At 34.2% G+C, this 19,650-nt stretch overlaps 2 protein-coding genes and 1 pseudogene across 2 annotated transcripts; all 3 read left to right on the plus strand.

The window, feature by feature from the left end:
• The first annotated feature begins 242 nt into the window (after nucleotides 1-242).
• On the plus strand, nucleotides 243-1,011 carry LOC120254827 (annotated as a pseudogene).
• Nucleotides 1,012-10,532: 9,521 nt separating this feature from the next.
• Nucleotides 10,533-12,754, plus strand: LOC120254825 (protein IQ-DOMAIN 14-like). The gene is made up of 3 exons (XM_039262849.1): nucleotides 10,533-10,898; nucleotides 11,237-11,352; nucleotides 12,344-12,754. The coding sequence occupies exons 2-3, from the start codon at nucleotides 11,278-11,280 to the stop codon at nucleotides 12,608-12,610; spliced, it is 342 nt and encodes a 113-aa protein (XP_039118783.1). The 5' UTR covers nucleotides 10,533-10,898; nucleotides 11,237-11,277; the 3' UTR covers nucleotides 12,611-12,754.
• Nucleotides 12,755-12,891: 137 nt separating this feature from the next.
• LOC120254829 (protein IQ-DOMAIN 14-like) lies at nucleotides 12,892-14,778 on the plus strand. The gene is made up of 4 exons (XM_039262850.1): nucleotides 12,892-12,930; nucleotides 13,195-13,440; nucleotides 13,646-13,777; nucleotides 14,016-14,778. The coding sequence occupies exons 1-4, from the start codon at nucleotides 12,892-12,894 to the stop codon at nucleotides 14,643-14,645; spliced, it is 1,047 nt and encodes a 348-aa protein (XP_039118784.1). The 3' UTR covers nucleotides 14,646-14,778.
• Nucleotides 14,779-19,650: the final 4,872 nt, after the last annotated feature.

A 19,650-nucleotide genomic window follows, 5' to 3' on the forward strand; every position in this document is an offset into this window, starting at 1 on the left:
AACTTATATTTCTCTTGGTCAATAATAATAATAATAATAATAATAATAATAATAATAATAATAATAATAATAAGATCATGAAAATATCTCACCCGTACATCTAGATTTTGAAAAGCCAGATCTCGAGGCACGTGTAGGGTTAGGATCCTCTGGGTTTTCTTCTTTCTTTCTCTCCAAGCAGCTCAGCGCCTTCTTTAACTTGCTAGGGTTTTTCCATTCCTCTGGTATCTAACTCTCCAAGATCCACAAATGGCGGCAGCGGGCGGTGGCGGAAGCCAAGCAGCGGTCTCTTTCCTCATGAACGTGGCGCGCCTCGCCTTCGGCCTCGGCGCCGGCGCTACTCTTCTTAACTCCTCCCTCTACACCATCGACGGCTGGCAGCGTGCCGTCCTCTTCAATCGTTTCCATGGTGTACTCGACCAAACTGTCTGCGAGAGTACCCATTTCTTGATCCCATAGCTCCAGAAACCCTACATCTTTGACATCCACACTCGGCCTCATACCTTCACTTCCAACTCCAGGACGAAGGATCTCCAGATGGTGAACCTCAAACTCTGGCTCTTGTCCCGCCCTGACGTCCCTTACCTTCCGACGATCTTCAAGTCTCTGGGGATGGAGTACGATGAGAAGGTCCTTCCCTCCATCGGGAATCAGGTCCTCAAGGCCGTCGTCGCACAGTTCAACGTGGATCAACTTCTCACGGAGCGTCCACACGTCTCCGCTCTCGTTCGCGACGCGCTCATCCGCCGTGCTCGCGACTTTAACATCGTGCTGGACGATGTAGCCATCACCCATTTGTCCTACGACGCCGAGTTCTCCTCCGCTGTTGAGAAGAAGCAGGTAGCTCAGCCGGAGACAGAGCGGTCCAAGTTCCTTGTGGCCAAGGCCGAGCAGGAGCGCAGGGCTGTGGTTATCCGCACGGAGGGTGAGAACGAGGCTGCCAAGCTCATCTCTAAAACAACGACAGCCACTGGAATGGGTTTCCTTGAAGACATGACTGGTATTCATTAATTGCTCAAGAAATCTCTATATTTTCTGATAATTAGTGTGTATGTCTTTATTAGAAATATAATAATTTTATATCTAATTAATGGTTTATGCAGTTGAGGATTAGTAGGATGAAATCTTCATTTGTGTGTGTGTGTGTATGTGTGAATTAGACTTGAAACCGTAGAAGAATGAGATGTAAACATGCAATACTAGTATGTATTCAATTTGTCTTTAATTGTTTATTTGTTTATTTTATTAATAGAAAGTAAGATCATGACAAGCTAGTTAGCTGGATCTACATATCTTTAGACTGAGTTGTGATATGCATCTGTTTGTTGTATTGATTTTCACAGGCAAATTAATGTGTGACTTGATCACGTGTAATAATTTGATTGTTCAAATTACCTGGTTTTCAAGGTGGTTGAATGAGATGTGAACAAGTACAAGGGCTGAGTTGTATATATGTGCCTCATGGCATCACTAATTCTAGTATTATCATTTAAGCTCAACACTACAAATTTGTTATACCTTTATAATTGTCATATGTATGTGCTTGTTGGTTGATAAACATATCTTTAATGGCAAATATGTGGCTTTATTATTACTCAACTTTCAACTTGAGATGATTGTTGTTGTTGAGGAATTCATTGGAGAAGGTCATGGCTTTTGTTTTTTTACTTTTTTTTTCTGTGAGTTGTGGTGAAACTCTCATTATTTTTGGAGTTGAATTAAGTCCCATCTATTCTTACTTTTTTTTTGCAGGAATAAATTTTTTTGCAGGAACCCATCTATTCTTATTTCTCTATATAGTTAATGTAAGTTTTTCCCAGAGGAATTAATACAAGTGTCAGAAAATAGAGTGGAGCATGCCCTTATTCTATATACATTATACATATATATATATGTATATATATATATACATATAATGAGAGATAAGAATATATATATCTATTCTATATGCCATTATACATTATACATATATATATATATATATATATATATATATATATATAAGGAGCAATCTCTTTATCTATACTAATTAAGTCTTTTATGAAGCTTTGGGTGGGAATGTTGTTTTCTTTTCTACAGCAATATCACAGCTATCTTTCTGTGTTTTTCCTACAATAATGTGACTAGTGCTCTTATAATGTGTGTGTATCTGATAATTGTGATTTTTAATGATATGCATCTTTTTTGGTGGCACAGAAACATAGGAGGATGAAATCTTGAATTACAATTAGGAGCACCAAAGGAATGAGATGTGGGGCATGCATGAGTTAAAATATATATACGACTCATTGCATTTTATATCTTTCAGGTACCTAGTCTATTTTGAATTATTTATTTAGTCTATTGTTTGATTTAAAATTAAGCTCATCACTTGTTGTAGTCATATCTTCAAATTTGTGCTATATGAATGTGTTCACTGTACAATTGGTTTCCACATGTGAGAGGGTGACTAACCATATTTGTATGCCAAATATATGTGACTTTGTTATCAAGAAATGGTTTTCTTCTTCCTGATTTCTTTAATTTACATGGTGAGTTGAGCTTAAATCTTGATGATCTCGTTGTGCTTGTCACAGCTTAATTAATTCAAACCATGAGCATTGGAGATTGACAAAATAGTACATCCAGTCTTTAATAGTTCAATTTCCTTACTTATTTTTTCCTGAACAATAATGCGTGACAGTTTATTATGAGTTAATAGCATGTGTCTCTCTTCTATATATATGTATATACACTACCACTACCACTCCAAGGAAGCTTTGTTTTTTTCTGTTTGAAACTAATGTTATAGAATTTATATATATATATATATATGTTTTTTATTTATACATGTGCTGATCAAAATATCACCTGTTAATAATGATATGTCTATTTGATATTGAGCAACAGGTTTAAGTGGTGGATATGATATATGTTGCAACTATATATGTAAGTGCAAATTGTGGAGGAAGCAGGGTATGTTGCCTCTCCCCCATGCCATCCACATTGCTAGAAGAAAAGAACAAAAAGCCTTTCTCTAGATGGACAGAGGAAACAGGTATGGTATTAAGATCATGAAGTTTTTTCATGTTGTTTTAATTTTGAGAGGAGTGGTTGTATGGATATTTTATTGGAATTATTTTGATATTGTAGTGCTTGCAAGTGTTGGAGAAGATATCGAAGAGGCAACTCGTGGCTCTGCTTGCAAGTAGGGAGTGGTCATGCTGGGTCTTTGAATTAGGTTGATTTCTTATCCACAACTATTAAAGTGAGGATTGTGTTTAGTATTTAAGTTTTTATTGATGGAAAAAGTATGTGGAGTTTATTTATGTTTTGTTATTTTGAATTCTCATATTTTGTGCTATAATAATCACTCCTTCCTCAAACATTTACATTTGCATGATGCATGAAAGTATTACTTAAATAAATTGTATTTATTAAAACTATTTTATATAAAATAACATTGATGCATGAAAGTACGTGAGCTAGCTTCTTTCTATAGTGAATTACTAGTGCGCACATCCTAAAGTATTGAGACTGTGTAATTAAGAAGAGAATTAATAAACTATAATAAGTGTTCATTTACACATACTCTATTAAGGCACAGATAATAAACACATGGATTAATATGAGATATAGTTCCCAACATCACAATGAGACATGAGTTATAAATATTATAGCATCAACTAAACACAACAACCCTACTAATGTAGTGTCTTTATATATATATATATATACAAGGTAATTATATATGCTGCTTAGAAATGGGCTCTCCATGTTTTTTGTGTGAGCAAGCAAGCTGTCTTGAGGAGGAAAGGAAGGTGATGCATGCTTTGATATAGACTTGGAAATGGTGGATTAATGCCATGGCCACACATTTCTTCTTATTAGCCATGCATGTGAAAGATGTATATATGTTTTGCTGTAACAGCTTATAGAGACTACTGCTATGTGTTTGATTAAAATAACAAAGTGCTTTAGTAAATCTCCCGCACTCTTGGATGAACTTTGCAAACGTAGAATTATTAACCATGTTTAAAGTTGGTAGCCTTGGATGGTTGGAAGACACTTGGCCGATCTACTTATAATGTACACTATTTGGATTGAATACTCACTGTGCTATTTTTCTTCTCCATTGTTGCTCTTTGCACGATGATTACTAACTTTGTTTTTATTGCTTACCATCAGGGGTTGATTGGGCTTCTCACCAAGCTTACTGCTAACTCAATGGTGGCATTCAAGACACTCTTTGAGTTGAATATAGTTCAAGACACTCAATGGTAGCTATTTATCAATGGTAGATATCCTTTTTGGAGGACAATGTGGTTCGTAGCATGAGTAATGATTTTTCTTATTGTGCGGAAAAAGGTTCCGAGACATTCTCTTATATTTCTTTGTCGAAGCGAGGCCAAAGTTTGAAGGATATGCTATTGACATTGTTAGTAAGAAAAACGCACATAACATTGTTTGGACTATTACATATTGTATTGGTTTGTTGTATTAGATGTTTGGATTATTATATTTTGTATTCATTTGTTGTTCGGTATACTTATAAATCAGAATGATTATTTTGCAAAATATTATAAAAGTTGTTGTTGAGCATTGTAAATTAGGTTTTTAAAAAGGTTTGTAAAAATGTTTCAAAAATTATTGTATATAATTACAAAGCTGTGTCCCGACTTTTTTTATTATGAAATTAATTTGAGATATAATTTGTGACAAAAATGTGTCATAAAATGTCTCACAAAGATTGCAATATAATTTGCAACACAATTTTGCGACAATAGAAATGTATCTCAAGGTTTGTTACAAAAAGTTTCACACAATTGCAACACAATTTGCGACACGAAGCGTGTGCATAAAAATATCTCATATTGTTGCAAATTTAATTGCAAATATTGTCTCAAAAACCCATGAATTGCGATGAAATTTTGCAACATTTTTCGTTTTTATGTCGTAAAATTTGCGACACATTTTTCAAAAAGTATCGCAAAAATTTGCAACATGTCTGAAATACGACCACATTTTTATTGTGTCGCATGATTATCGTTATAAATTGTGATTTGCAACACGATTTGAATTTTTATGTCGCAAAAAATGTATGCATAAATAACGTTTTTGTTGTAGTGAATTCTCATGTACTATTTAAAAAACAAACTCCTATAATATTTAAACCAAACCCATATATACAAAATACAAATGAAATAAAGCATAATGACATCATTTTATTAAAAATCGAGTTAACAAAAATACTATCGAGGACCATAAAAACTATGCTTGGCCCGAGAATAGGTTCTATTGAGTTGAATTGGTTAGGTAGATCGCTACACAAGTAGCACATCGCTTTAGTAAAAATAAATTTTTGACTAATAGGCAACAAACGTCCCCATTTATAAAATTACCAAAAGGGCAAATAGGTACGGAGGTGCACCAGTTATGGTGACTTACGAATCTCCTTATAAAATTCCCTTACGCTATAACTCTGGAGGGGTGAAACTACTATTTCTTCCATAGGAGATCCACACCCAGGCCTGTAAATATATAATCTTGATGAGCGAGTATTGGACCTTAGTGTACATTGCATAAAAAGAAATCTTTGTTGGGGAAAAAATTTGAACTCTTACTATCCCTTTAAGCACTCTTGTGTCATACCATTGAGCTATCCCTAATAATTGACCGGTAAAAATAAATTGAATTATACTTTTTAAAAATAAAAATTTAATCCAAGGATCACACAATTAATGGTACTAGTTTGAACCATTTTTGGAGCTTAAGTTTATTTTTTTTTATTCTAAAAGTGAGCCAAAATTAGGTATTAAACAAATCAAAATTGTGAAGTATTTACAAATCTTTTCTAGCATTGATAAAGTTGGGAATAAATGTTTACGGGCTAAAGAATAAATAATAATAATAATAATAATAATAATAATAATAATAATAATAACGCCTCCACATACACTGTATCTTTGGAGATCTCAAACTTTGTAATTTCAAAGCACACCAAATTATAAAATATTCACTCATTCAATGGTAATACAAGAAACAACAAAGAAAATATTTCAATTAGATTTGGTCAAAGACTCAAAATCACACCATTTCAACTCCTATATATACCATCACATCTCTTATCAACTTTGTAGTAAGACCCTTGATTAATAAAAAAAAACCATCGCCTCAAAGAAAGAATGAAGGCTTTCATTGCATTTCTCTTTATTTCTCTCCTTGTCTTTCACAATCACGCAGGTATACTTTCCCTTTTATATCTTAGAATTTGGATTATAATTCATATTTTCATAATTATATCCTATAGATCACTCCTACAATGAAAAAGTTTGTGTTTTATTCCCTTCTTTTATAAAAAGGAAAACAATGGAGTTTGGTGGATAACTTTCCTACTATGTTTCTCAATATATATATATATATATATATATATATATATATATATATATATATATATATATATATAATTGATGAATTTCTAATTAATTTATTTATAAAACATTAAAAGCAAAATATGATTTTACAAAGTACATTAGTAAATAAAAATTTGTGCCAAATGACTTATCTTATACCATTTACGCGTTAGAAAATGATACTAATTTAATATTCTTTGACAAAAAATTAAAAGTTGTGTATCAGCAATGTGTTTTTTTAATTATTTTTTTATAACATGGACGATCATTTGCATCAATCAATATTGTGAGAGACGTGCAACATCTCAATTTGTAAGAAAAAATGTTACCATTTTTTTAGCATAAAAATGGTATTCTTGAGTCTCTTATAGTTTATAATATTTTTAATTTTTTTTGATTAATTAGTTAATTATTATAATTTAGTTTGGTTAATAAAAGTGAATAAGATTAGATTGTTTGAATGGTGGTAGAGGTGATCAAAAGTGAGAAAGAAGCAAGGAAGCTCCAAGAATATTGCAGTGATCGGAGGGTAACAATGTGGGTGTGCAAGGAACCTGATTGTCAAGATCTTTGTGCTGCAGCACGTCCAGGAAGCATTGGCGTCTGTGAAGGCAAGGTTAACCCATCATGCGTCTGCCATTATCTTTGTTGATGTTTCCGTTAAATTCATCAAATAATTTTGCTTATCAATGAAATAAACTTCATTATCAATGAAGTAACTTTTCTTCAATAAATGATCTAAATATCCCATAGTTATACTCGCTTTCTCAATCTCACTCGAATCAAATTATCCTTTGCTGTACCTTTTTTTTTTCTTCTTTTAACAAAAGTGATAAGCCATTCACAAAGGAGTTGTCAAAGGATTGACAAATATAGTAGTGTAATAATTACAATGATTTATTGATGGCCTAAGAACTTATTAATCTATTTAGACATTACATATAAGGTCCGTTTGGAACTTTGCAAGGAAAGACTTTGCATGCAATTACTTTCCCTGCAAAATAACATTACATCGTTTGGTTATCTTAATCAAAATTGTAATTACTTTGCATGCAAACTTAATTCCCTCGTTTGGTGTGAATGTGTTTTCATTGTAAAATTAAGTTTATTCTCATTTTTGCCCTTAATTGGTATAGTTACTAAATTTGGGTTTTATTCAACTCTAATAATATTACTAACTAAGTCCAAATAATAATTAACCTATTCTTCATAAATTTTAAAAAAAAATTTCAAATGAGGTTTTTATGTTTTTTAGTACACTAAAAAAATATGGATTATATTTGCACCATTATATCTACAATAAAATACCATAAAAATAAAAATATATGTTATGCAATACATGATAAAATGAGACAAGAAACTATATTGTTGAACTAAAAAATTGATATTTTGATTTGAATGCTTCTACTTAATATTTATTTATACATCTCATAGATTTTAAAAACTTTGATTCACTACAAATACAGAACAATTTTTTGTAAGAATAAAAAAAAAAAACTAGCGTGGACAACTAGAACTACATAAAATATATATGTCTCAAATTCTCATCTTATCATGTTGGATTATTATATCAATATAGATTTGATTCAATCAAAATAGAAATTCTCCCATAACAATATTATCTAAACAAATATGAAATTTATTTGTCTTTGATCCACTTAAAACATGAATTTTACACCAAAAAATTATAACCAAAATTTTAACAAAAAGATAATCTAACAAACTTGAGAAAAAAATTACTAGAATTGCTCCAATTCATAAGAAGCGACCCGAATTGGGAAATACGATCGCGTTAGGTTTTTCCAAAGACAAAAGAAACAAGGAAGAGTTTTATGTCATAAAGGGTATTTTGGTAATTTAACAATCACCAAACTTTCCCATCAAGAGTGTAATCACTTTCACACCACCCCCTTGTGAATTACTTTCCCTGGTCAAGTGCAAAGTGATTACAAAGATACCATATTTCTTTTAAGAACCAAACGGTTGAAAAAGATTCACACCTTTTACTTTGCAGGGAAAGTAACAACTTTACATCATACCAATAGGGTAATGAGAATCTTACCATATGTACATCTAGAAGATTTTTAGAAATCAAATAGAGCCTAATGTTATACAACCATAGTATTGGGATAAAGTTAATTTCAAAATCCCCTGCACCATCAGGTATTAAAATATATTTAAAAATCTACTGATTTAAATTTGGGGTAAATTAATGAGTGCAATCAAGGAAAAAAATCATATATTTTACTACCTGAAAAAAAAAACATTGACAACTACTAAATAGATTGAATAGTGAGTGAGTGATACAAGGTCGAATCCTTTGTGCCATAGTATTGTGCAATACTATGCAACATATTGTACATATAAAGTGGAAATTAATACTATATCGATATTGTTCATCTCAAGTTCACTAGGTTTTTTGTGTGAGGAGTTACATTCTCTATCCCTCAAGAGTTACAAGGCATGTAGTTTATCATTGTGGTGTTGTAATTTTTTATATATAATCTTGGATTCTTAACGTGTTTGTCCCTTCAATAGGCACCCCTTGTGGGCAATGCTTAACACCATTGGAAAGAGAAAAAAAAAAAAAGTTTTCTTTTAGTCATAAATAAAATTTGATTAATAAGTTCCTGGTTTCCAAATTTATTCAAGTAAATTTGTCAAACTAGAAGAATGCTTCCAATATTTTTTTTAATTAAAAATTTTAAAAAATAAAAATTATATTTATTTCAATAAAAGAATGAAACGGGGATGTGCATGAAGGAAATAGGATCATTAATCCAAATTTACTTATATATAATTTATTCACAAAGAATTGAAAACAAAAAAGGATGTCTATTATTAATTTCACAAAAGAATTGAAAACCAAAAAATGGATTTACAACCACGCTAATAGTGATAATAATAATAATAATGTTTGTTTGAAGAAATTGAAATTGAAGGTAACTATCAAACATGAAAAAGAACCTACAACTAAGAGAAAGAGAAACATTTATCTCCATTCAAAATTCTCTTTAAATGATTTTCCATGCAACCAAACACGCATTAAATTATCTTCAAGTAACAATTTTAAATGTAAATCATTGCATAAAATCAATCTTCAGCAGTAAAAAGCTCCCCAACTTTTTTGTTCTTTAATTAACTTCTCCAATCAACAATCATTCTAAACAGTAAAAAAATAAACAGAGAAAACGAAAGGCCATTGTTAATCAAATCAAGATGATAACACTTAATCTAGATTTACAAAAACATAAAAGTAGATAATTGCATGGTAGGAAAAAGAAAATGATAGATAAAAAGGACTAATGGCCTACAAGAGTAGTTACTACCAACCTTGACTCTTATGATTAGGATTTAAGAGCTACCACCCCCACTTTGTGTTTGAGTAGCTTATAAGCAAATATGCAGCATTTTCCTCTCAATCTCTCACTTAACTCATTAAATTTATTCTTTCTCTTGGTACCTTTAGGAATAAATTAATTAGAGCAAGACATCCAAGAAGCAATATTTTTTTACCGAAACTAGCAAATATCCAAGAGTCAGCAAAGTTGGTGGTTCATGAGCACTTGAGTAAGATTCATGGTGGTTGTTCAACATTCCTCTAATGCTTTATAATTTAATGAGGGGCGTTTTTTTCTTTTCGTTGTGTGTGTTTATACCCCTCTAAAATCTTTTGTTTTTCTGGAAACTCTATGATATTTTTTATAATTGTATATAACTTAATTATAAAAATATTCTAATTTATGAGAAAAAAAATAAAGCTCTTCTAGAGCTTTTATTTATTTAAAAGCGCTGGAGAAAAGCTCGCTTGCATGGGCAGAAGAAAAAAAAAACCAAAAAATTTTAAGACTTCATATCTCTTTAAAAATTTCATAATTCATTCCTATATTTTGTTTAGAATGACAAAAATATCAAATTTTTAAATCACAAGAGAGATTTTAGAAAAAAAAAAATGATCAAACTAATCATAATCAAGATATTGGGGGAGGTGTGGTGTAATTATGAAGACTTTAAAGGAGTCTTTTGCAAAAAGGTAGGATTTCCTGGGGAGGTTTATGCAAAAATCCTTTTCATAAGTTGTGTGTGTGAGTTGTGCTGTGCTGCTTCAGAAGGCTTTCTATTGAAGCAAAAGGTGGTTGGAGGGTCATGGAGTGAGGAAGTGGCCACCTTCAACCTATGCATCATCATCATCATCATCATCATCATCATCAAATCTAAAAGAGTTGTAAGACCTTGTTTGCATAAACAAAAGTTGAAAAGGAGAGAAAAAGAAAGAGAGAAACAAAAGGGAGCTCAATCCTTGCAAGGAAGAACCAGATGCCAAGTTCCTTCAATGTGAAAAAACCGACATTATCTATATATGTGTGTGTGTGTGTGTGCACATGTTTATCTGCCAATGGTGCAGAACAACAGCTATTTGTACCAGAGTTGGTAAGCATAGAGCATGAACTTGGAGGTTGTCTTTGCCTGTGAAGTGTCTGGTTTCTAGCTAAGAGTTTCGACAAGGTAAACTTACGAAACTTTTATATTTCGTATTGTCTATTCGATGATTATATAAATGCTCTGATACATCAATTTGATTTTTTTTCTAATATAGTTGAAAATATTTAGAAATGATCTAAGTTCTTGCCTTATGATTATGTTTGTCTTGGTTTGATTCTTTTTTCGTATTTCTTGAAACAAACTTGAAGATTAAGGCCTGTATCTGATGAGCAAAAAAGCAAAAATATAAGTGTATGTGTGATCATGTAAGAGAAAGATAGATGATAATTAAGATTCATGTTACACTTTTGTAGATGTTAGAAATTTAATTGATGTTTTTCGTTTTAAATTTCGGTTTATAGGATGCAGTCTTGTGTTACTTGACACACCTAATGCCGAAGAAATGGGGAAGAAAGGGAACTGGTTTTCTGCTCTCAAAAGAGCATTTACTTCCTCTTCTAAAGATAAGTTAGCCAATGTGAGTACTCTTTTACATGTATAACTAGTTGCTTTCTTATGTTTGTTTGAACACCATTCAACTCTTCATCTGTTAAAAAATAATTCATCATCACCTGGAGATCGTTCAAGCGAGATCTACAAAAACATGTGATATATGTTCGAGTAACTAATAGTCTCGTGTTAGTTAATTTGAAAAATATAAATTTGAATATGTAAACCTAGGTTTCTTATCCTGTCAATAAAAGTTTTTGGGTGAATTGAGTCTAAATAATATGTTTGGTTTTGCATCTACATGTATAAACAAATAATAACAAAATGGGATATGTAGGGCCCTTTGACCTTTGGCAAAGGAAGAACCATTATGGCTTCCAGCAACAATGTTCCATTAAGGTTTTATAGTGATGAAGAAAGTGGTACTTTGAATTATTCTAAGATCCCTTACCAACAAACAACACAAAAGCAAAAGATCCCATTGTCTCGAGCGATCGCATTATATTATATATAGATTTCACATACCGAACCATAATAATCATCAAGTCACTTAGTTCTTAAAAAATGCTCTGCACAATCATTCTGCTCATGCTGTTTCCTACTAGTACTCAAAACTCTTGCTTTTCTGGGACTAGACTTTTCATTTTAATTCAGGACTGACGGAGAAAAACTGCATGCTTGTCATTTTATTTAATGACTTTCTAAAATTCAGTATCAAGCATGATCTAGAATTGAATTACAAAGAATACAAGAGGCAGTAAACAACAGAATCTAGCAGATAAATGAGCTGTGTTTTCTAAAATTCAGTAACAAGTATGATCCAATTGAATTACACAGAATAAGAAAAGCAGTATACAACAGAATCTAGTAGATAGATGAGAAATGCTTTCCAAAACTCAGTAACAAGTATGATTGAATCGAATTACATGAATAGGAAAAGAAGTAAACAACAGAATCTAGCAGAAAAATGAGCAGTGTTTTGGAATTACTGTCGGAAATTTTATTGATGATTAATGCAGGAGCCGGACAAGATATATCCAAAAGAGAAGAAAAAGTGGGGGTTTACACGGACAAGGCATGGAGAGGCCAGCTCTTTCATGCCCCTGTATCGAGAACCAAGCAGCATTGAGAAGATCTTGGGAGATGCGAAAGGGAGCAGAACAGGAATGTACATCAAAGGCCACTTAGAGATGCCGAAATGGATCAAAGGCAATGGACACATCAAATGGCTCAAAAGGGAAATTCAAAAGGAATCAGCAGCAAAAGTTACAGCAATTGCCACCTAGAGATATTGAAAGAGAGCATCATCATCATCATCAAAAGTTTCAGCACTTGATTTCTAGAGAGGTTGTAAGGGAGTCGAACCAAAATTTACTTCAAATGCCTCCTAAGAAGGGTCCACAGTATAAAGCACCGAAGTCAAAAATATGTTTTTGCTCCAAAAGACTGCTACAAATTTCAGCGATCAAGATACAAGCAGCTTATCGAGGGTTACTTGGTAAGTCTTCTAAATGCATTTAATCTGAATTCACCTCGGCGCCCTTCTTCAGTAGACATCTAGCATGACATGAAAAACCAAGAAGACAATATGAAATCAAGCTCAATTGTATAACCCTTTGACAGTAGAGTAACTCTTAGACCCACATCGTTTAATTTGGAAAATATAGATTTGAATGCATAATTAATCCTGGTCTCTTGTCTTATCAACTCAAGCTTTTTAATCGAATTGGTTCTACATAATATATTTGGTTTGTATCTAAAATGTTGTCAGAGTTTTGTTTGTTTCTCCTCTTAAATTGAATCGGGCCCATATAATACATAGTATTTTTAAGAATTGAAGAAAAGAATACCGGATTATTTGGTGATATAGGCTAGGAAGAGTTTTCGAGCATTAAAAGGACTGATGAGACTTCAAAGTGTGATGAAAGGACAAAGCGTTAAGCGTCAAACAATGAACACAATGAGATGCATGCAAATGCTAGTGAGAGTACAATCACAAATCAGAACAAGGAGGCTTCAGATGATGGAAAGCCGAAACATTCAGCAACACCAGATGATGGGTAAAAATGAGAGGGACATTGAGAACAGCTTGAACAAGTGGAACTTTGGACATCAAGTAAGATTACTTTTAACTTTGCATATAAGCAATGATTACTATTTATCAAAGAAAAGTAGAATAAGCACATAAAGACTAAATTTTTAGGAATTGTTGAAGTTGGTTGGACTAGCTTTTCGACAACAACAGTACACCATCCCAACTGTGAACAATAAGTTTTCATATTTTTATCGTCTTTCCAGCTTTAATTGCAAATGTAATGCAGTTGGAAGCAGAAGGTCATGAAGGATGGGAAGATAGCACACTGACCAAAGATGAAATTGATGTACGAATGCGAAGAAAGGTCGAGGCAGTCATTAAGAGGGAGCGAGCATTGGCATATGCTTATTCCCACCAGGTATAATCCATTACTCTTTGATCAGAATTTTACCAATATCTATCTTCCATGTTATGAACTTTGATGTCTTCAGTTCAAATTACCACAGAGAAACTGATAAAATTATAAGTTAATTGTGGAAGACATACAACCATCAAGAACTGAATCAAATATGAATTGCAAGCATGACGAGTCTTGACATTTATTTACACTTGTTTCTGTAATTTATTGTTCTTGCTCACTCTGTTACTATCTGCAGTTACTAAAAGTAACACCAATGTCGGCACAAGCAGTCTTATCTGACATCAAGTCCGGTGGCTTCCCATGGTGGTGGAGCTGGCTCGAGCGCCAAGTAGGAACAACCCAAACTCCTACATCACGTCCGACTACAGGTCAAGCCACGACGCCAAAAATAAGCACAAGGTCACTAGCAGAAGCTTATCCTAGACCAAGTAGCCGGAGCAAGCAAGCTATAACTGGAAATGCTAACATTGATGCATCTACACCAAGATCATCAAAACCAATCAAACAAAAGTACACACCAAATTCTTCAAACAGATGGCAGATACAAGGTTTTAAGGACGACGATAGCCTGACAAGCTGCCCGGCATTTACCGTGCCAAACTACATGGTACCGACAGTTTCAGCAAAGGCAAAGGTGAGAGATGGACCACCAGCAACACCGGAGGGGAAGCGGCGCTTCTCATTTGGATTGACTCAAAGCATTGGATCAATAAGATGGAGCAAGGGATCATCAGTCCTCAGTACTAAGGATTCTGAGTCCAAGAGGATGTCTGGAAGACATAGACCCATGCACTCAATAGGGAATTTGAGCATGGATTCAACCATTTCATTGCCAGTTGGAGTTGGAGGGAGATCCTTCAGGTAGTGCTTTAAATAATTGTGAGCAATGTCTTTATTTTATTTCATGGTTTCTATGTGTTGTGCTTTGTTTATCTGAATTTGTTGTAACAAATTGTGATTTATGCTAAGGTGTGATGTGTGACATTGTTGTTGAACAATTGCTATTTTTGAATCTAATTTAATGAAAGAAAATATTAAGAAAAAGCATAAGACTTGATAAACAAATGATCATGGAACTACTTCTCATCAATGAAGAGTTATGCATTCTCAATCAAATATAAAGGAATCATTCCCCATTGTTTGATTTCTACTCTAAGGCAACTAATTAGATAATCTCAATTTAATGGGGACAAAATCTTTGAAGATCAATGAGATTCAACAAAGCTCTCAACCTTCCAAGTGTTTTGGGAACTACCAAAAATTCACACTACACATGATATGATGTTACATTCCTTCAAATTCACACAAAAAATAGCATATCATATATGAAAATTTTCACATTTTGGCCAAGAACTCAAAATGAGAAATCACATGAAATTATACCTACACAACTGGTTATAATGCAAAAGTGTGGCCGGAGAGCCTTGTTCATATTGCCAATATATTAATATATCCAATTACAAATGTGCAAGATTAAATGAACGGAGTGGTGAAGCACTGCTTGCTTGTTGCCTCATGTTCAAACAATTTTTTTTTTTTTTGAATAAAGTGGATAAACCACAAGTTTATTAAAAAGAAAGCAGATAGTAACAAAGTTTAAAGGGAAAGACGACAAAGAAAGAAACAAAGCAGTGGGCTGCTATCCTCACCAGGGGTGAGGAGAACAGTGTACAAAGAAAGCAAAAATGAGAGAGGGAAGCGGAGAACAATCTGAACTGGCTAAGTCGGCCACCAGGAGACACAGGCTAGTTCAGAGGAGGAAGAGACGAACTACTCCTGAATCGGATCGGGCGCCAGATCCCCAGTTCGGTCAGTGGATCTGGAACTGAGGAAGTTTAGGGAACGCTTGATCTTCTGAGTTCCCTCCGAGGCGTCCTGTTGGTGGGAATCTGTGTCTGCAGAAATCCAAGAGAGAATCATATTAGCAGTTTTATAAATTGTAGCAGAAGTAGGTGAACTTGTTTGCTTGAATATGCGATTATTGCGTTCCAGCCAAATATTCCAGAAGATGGCTCTGGAACAGAGGTCCCATAAATTTCTAAGAGTAGGATTAATGGAGAGTATCCAATTGGTCCAGATGTTTGATACAGAAGAAGGTAGAGTGTCAGCATCAAATAAACATTTGAAGAAGGACCAAATTCTATCAGAGAAAATGCAGTTTAAGAAAAGGTGGTCCACTGACTCAGTGTTATTATGGCAAAGAATACATGTGTCAGTGGCAAGAAGGTTGCAACCTTTTTTGAATAAGTTCTCGAGAGTTAGAATTTTGTTATTTCAGGCTAGCCAACAGAATAAGGTGATTTTGCTAGGAGACTTAGTTTTCCAGAAATTGGAATAAAGTTGATTGCGAAGTCCTCCATCAATTAAGAAGTTGTAAAAGGATTTGACAGTGAAAGTTTCATTTTTTTCTAATGACCAGGAATAGGAATCATCATGATCATTAGAACAATCCGGTAAGGAATTCAGTAAGCTGGCAAAATCAAATGCAGTGGTGGATCTGAAAGGATTACCCTGAGAATTGAGAATATGAATAAATTGCTTTAAGGTAATCCAAGGGTAAGGGCAGTCCAGAAAAAGAGATTCCCAGCGGTTTTTGGGGGATTGGCCCTCCAGCCATCTATCATGCCAAAATAAGGTTTTTTCACCATTACCAATTGATTTAATTAAGCATGAACGAAATGAATGAAGTGTGGAATTAATTCATGCCCAAAAGAATGATTTATTTCTTGGAGGTTGTGAAAAGAGGAAGCTTGGGGAATCACAGTATATATAATTAGCTTTGATGATCTTGGACCAACAGGAATCCGTTGAAGTTAAGAATTTCCACCACCATTTTCCAAGTAGGGCATTATTGAATTCATGGAGATCGAGGATACCCCAGCCACCCATACTTCGGGGACGACAAATTCTATTCCACTCGACTAATCTTATCCCCTTAGCTCCCAGGTCAGGACCTTTCCAAAGAAAGTCTCTCCTGATTTTGTCAATCGCTTGGATGACCCAATTAGGGAGTTTAAAAACTGACATCTAATAAACTGGAATTGAGGATAACACGGAGTTGATAACAACTAAGCGACCCCCCAAAGAAAGATAGATTGTTTTCCAAGCTGTGAGTATTTTACGAACAGATTCGATCAACTTAGACCAGTCAGTTCTTCTGGGTCGTCTACCAAAAAGTGGTACACCCAGGTAAGTGATGGGAAGAAAATCTCTGTTACAATTAAGTAATCTTGCAGAGAAGGAGTTCGGTTGGAAACCGAAATTGGTGGAATATAAGCAGCTTTTTGAGAAGTTAATTGAAATACTAGAGCAGCCTTCGAACAGGTAAAGAATTAATTTAACGATTTTAAGATCTTCAAGACCTCCAGCCGAGAATATGATAAGATCATCAGCGTATTGTAAATGACAAATGCTATTAGATTGGTCAAGTTGTACCCCAATCAGGACTTTGGAATTTATCGAGTGAAAGAACATGGCACTGAGAGTATCAGCCGCTAATGCAAATAGGAGGGGAGAGAGGGGATCCCCTTGTCTTAGACCTCTTTTACAAATGAATGTAACCCACGAGTAGTACCATTAATAAGAATTTGAGTTTTGGCGAGATTGAGGATGGTGTGTATCCATGAAATCCAACGATTGCCAAAACCTCTAGCGTGTAGTATTTCAAGAAGAAAATTCCAGTCCAAGGAGTCAAAGGCTTTAGCAAAATCAACTTTAAGAGCGTAGCCAAGGATTTTCCTTTTTTGAAGATTGAAAATCATTTCTTGGGCAGCAACAATATTATCTGCAATACATCTACCCTTAATGAAACCGAATTGAGAATTATCCACTAATGAACCAATCTTTTGACTCAATCTTGAGGCGAGAATTTTGGAAATGATTTTACAGGTGGAATTGATCAGACTAATAGGTCTAAATTTAGAGACCTCAGAAGGAGAGTTTGTTTTGGCAATAAGAGCAATGTGAATCCAATTGGGTCGTTCATAGTTGATAGTACCATCGAAAAAGTCACTTCAGATTTTAAATATATCTCTCTGAATAAGGCTCCAATGTTTTTGAAAAAAGAATAAAGGGAATCCATCTGGGCCAGGAGCCTTATCAGCATTAAGGTCAAACACAGCATTTTTAATTTCTTCAGAAGAAAAAGGAAGTTCAAGCGAGGAGAGATCAACTCTATCTTTGAAATTAAAGAGGTGGTGCCAATTAAATAAGAAACGATGTGAAATCGGAGTACCAAGTAAGGATTGGAAGTGGTCAGTGAAGATTTTCCCAATTTCTTGGTTGCCTTCAATCCAATTCCCATTACTTCGAATTCTAGGAATAAAATTCTTATTCCTCCTGCCATTAGCCAGGAGATGAAAGTATTTTGTATTTGCATCGCCCTCTTTAAGCCAGGTAATTCTAGAACGCTGTTTCCAGTAGGTCTCTTCTTGTTTTAGAAGAGTGTAAAGTTCAGATTGGATGTGGGTAAAACGGGTAGATTCATCCTCTGAAAGATTTCTCCTTTCTCGTAAGGTGTCCAGTGAATTTAAGTCACCGAGCAAGCATTTTTTGTGAAGATTAGAGGCCCCAAAGTTTTCTTTTGCCCAAATACGAAGTTTAGATTTTAAATAAGCGAATTTTTTAGAAATGATAAAAGCCCCACATCCAACAGGGTTAAGATCTGACCACCAGCCTTGAATTAAGTTTTCTAGAAGGTCGTTAGAATACCAAGATTTTTCAAATCTGAAAATTCTTGATCGAGCAAAATGGTTGCCAAAATCCAGGAAAATAGGGGAGTGGTCAGAACCAATTCTTGGAAGAGAACTTTGAATCGATCTGGGGAATAATAAGGGCCAGTCATGTGAGAATAACAATCTGTCCAATCTGACCCAAAGTGGATCGGATTGACCGTTAGTCCAAGTGAAGTTGCGCCCATGTAACAGGGGTCAATAAGATTGAGATCTCCTAGATGCTGTTGGGAATTAGCAATTTCTCTAGGGTTAGGATTTCCTTTGTTTTTATCATTCAAAGAGAAAGAGGTATTGAAGTCTCCACAGAGTAGCCAGGGTAATTCATGTAAATTTCTAATAGTGTGGAGTTCATTCCAGAATTCGATTTTCAAAGGGCTGACATTAGGGCCATAAACACTAGTGCAAGCCCATTTAATGTTGTGTGAGATGCTAGTGAATTCAAAAGTAATAGAGAAAGTCCCCTTGTGAATTAGGATACCCGTAACATTGGAGTTATCCCAAGCAATGATGATTCCACCAGCGGACCCAAGGGCTGGAAGATAATCAAAAGAATTCAATTTTGAGCCACCAATAGATCTCCATAATGAACTGTGAATTTCTTGAAGTTTGGATTCTTGTAAACAGACAATGTCTGCTCGTGAAGAATAAATAATATCTTTAACTAAATGGCGTTTAGAGGGTCTGCCAAGTCCCCTAACATTCCAAGATAGAATAATCATTACAAACAATATGGTCTAGCTATCAGATCTCAAATGAGATCTTGAAGAAGAAGAAGAAGAAGATCCAGCCCTAGAGAATTCTAGACTACGGACTTTAGCTAGCCGTTTAAGCTTATGGTTCGGGGAACCTTGAAATTTAACACCACAAGCATTACTATAATTAAAGAATTGATTATCATTCCATGAAGTAAAAACAACTGTATTAATAGAATTATGTGTACCTTCTCTAGGATCATCAGGTACTTTTTTCTTTGAAGATCTGGGTGGGAGAGAGATGAAACCAGCTTCTTCATTCCATCGACCTGAAGGTTTCTTTTGTCGATCATTTCTTCTAATTTGCTGTTGAACCTGATTAGCAATGGAAACAATAGCAGGAAGCTTCTCAGGTGGTAGAGTATCATGTGAATCTTCAACCATT

The sequence above is a fragment of the Dioscorea cayenensis genome, unplaced genomic scaffold (assembly GCF_009730915.1).
Source record: "Dioscorea cayenensis subsp. rotundata cultivar TDr96_F1 unplaced genomic scaffold, TDr96_F1_v2_PseudoChromosome.rev07_lg8_w22 25.fasta BLBR01000646.1, whole genome shotgun sequence".
Lineage (NCBI taxonomy): Eukaryota > Viridiplantae > Streptophyta > Magnoliopsida > Dioscoreales > Dioscoreaceae > Dioscorea > Dioscorea cayenensis.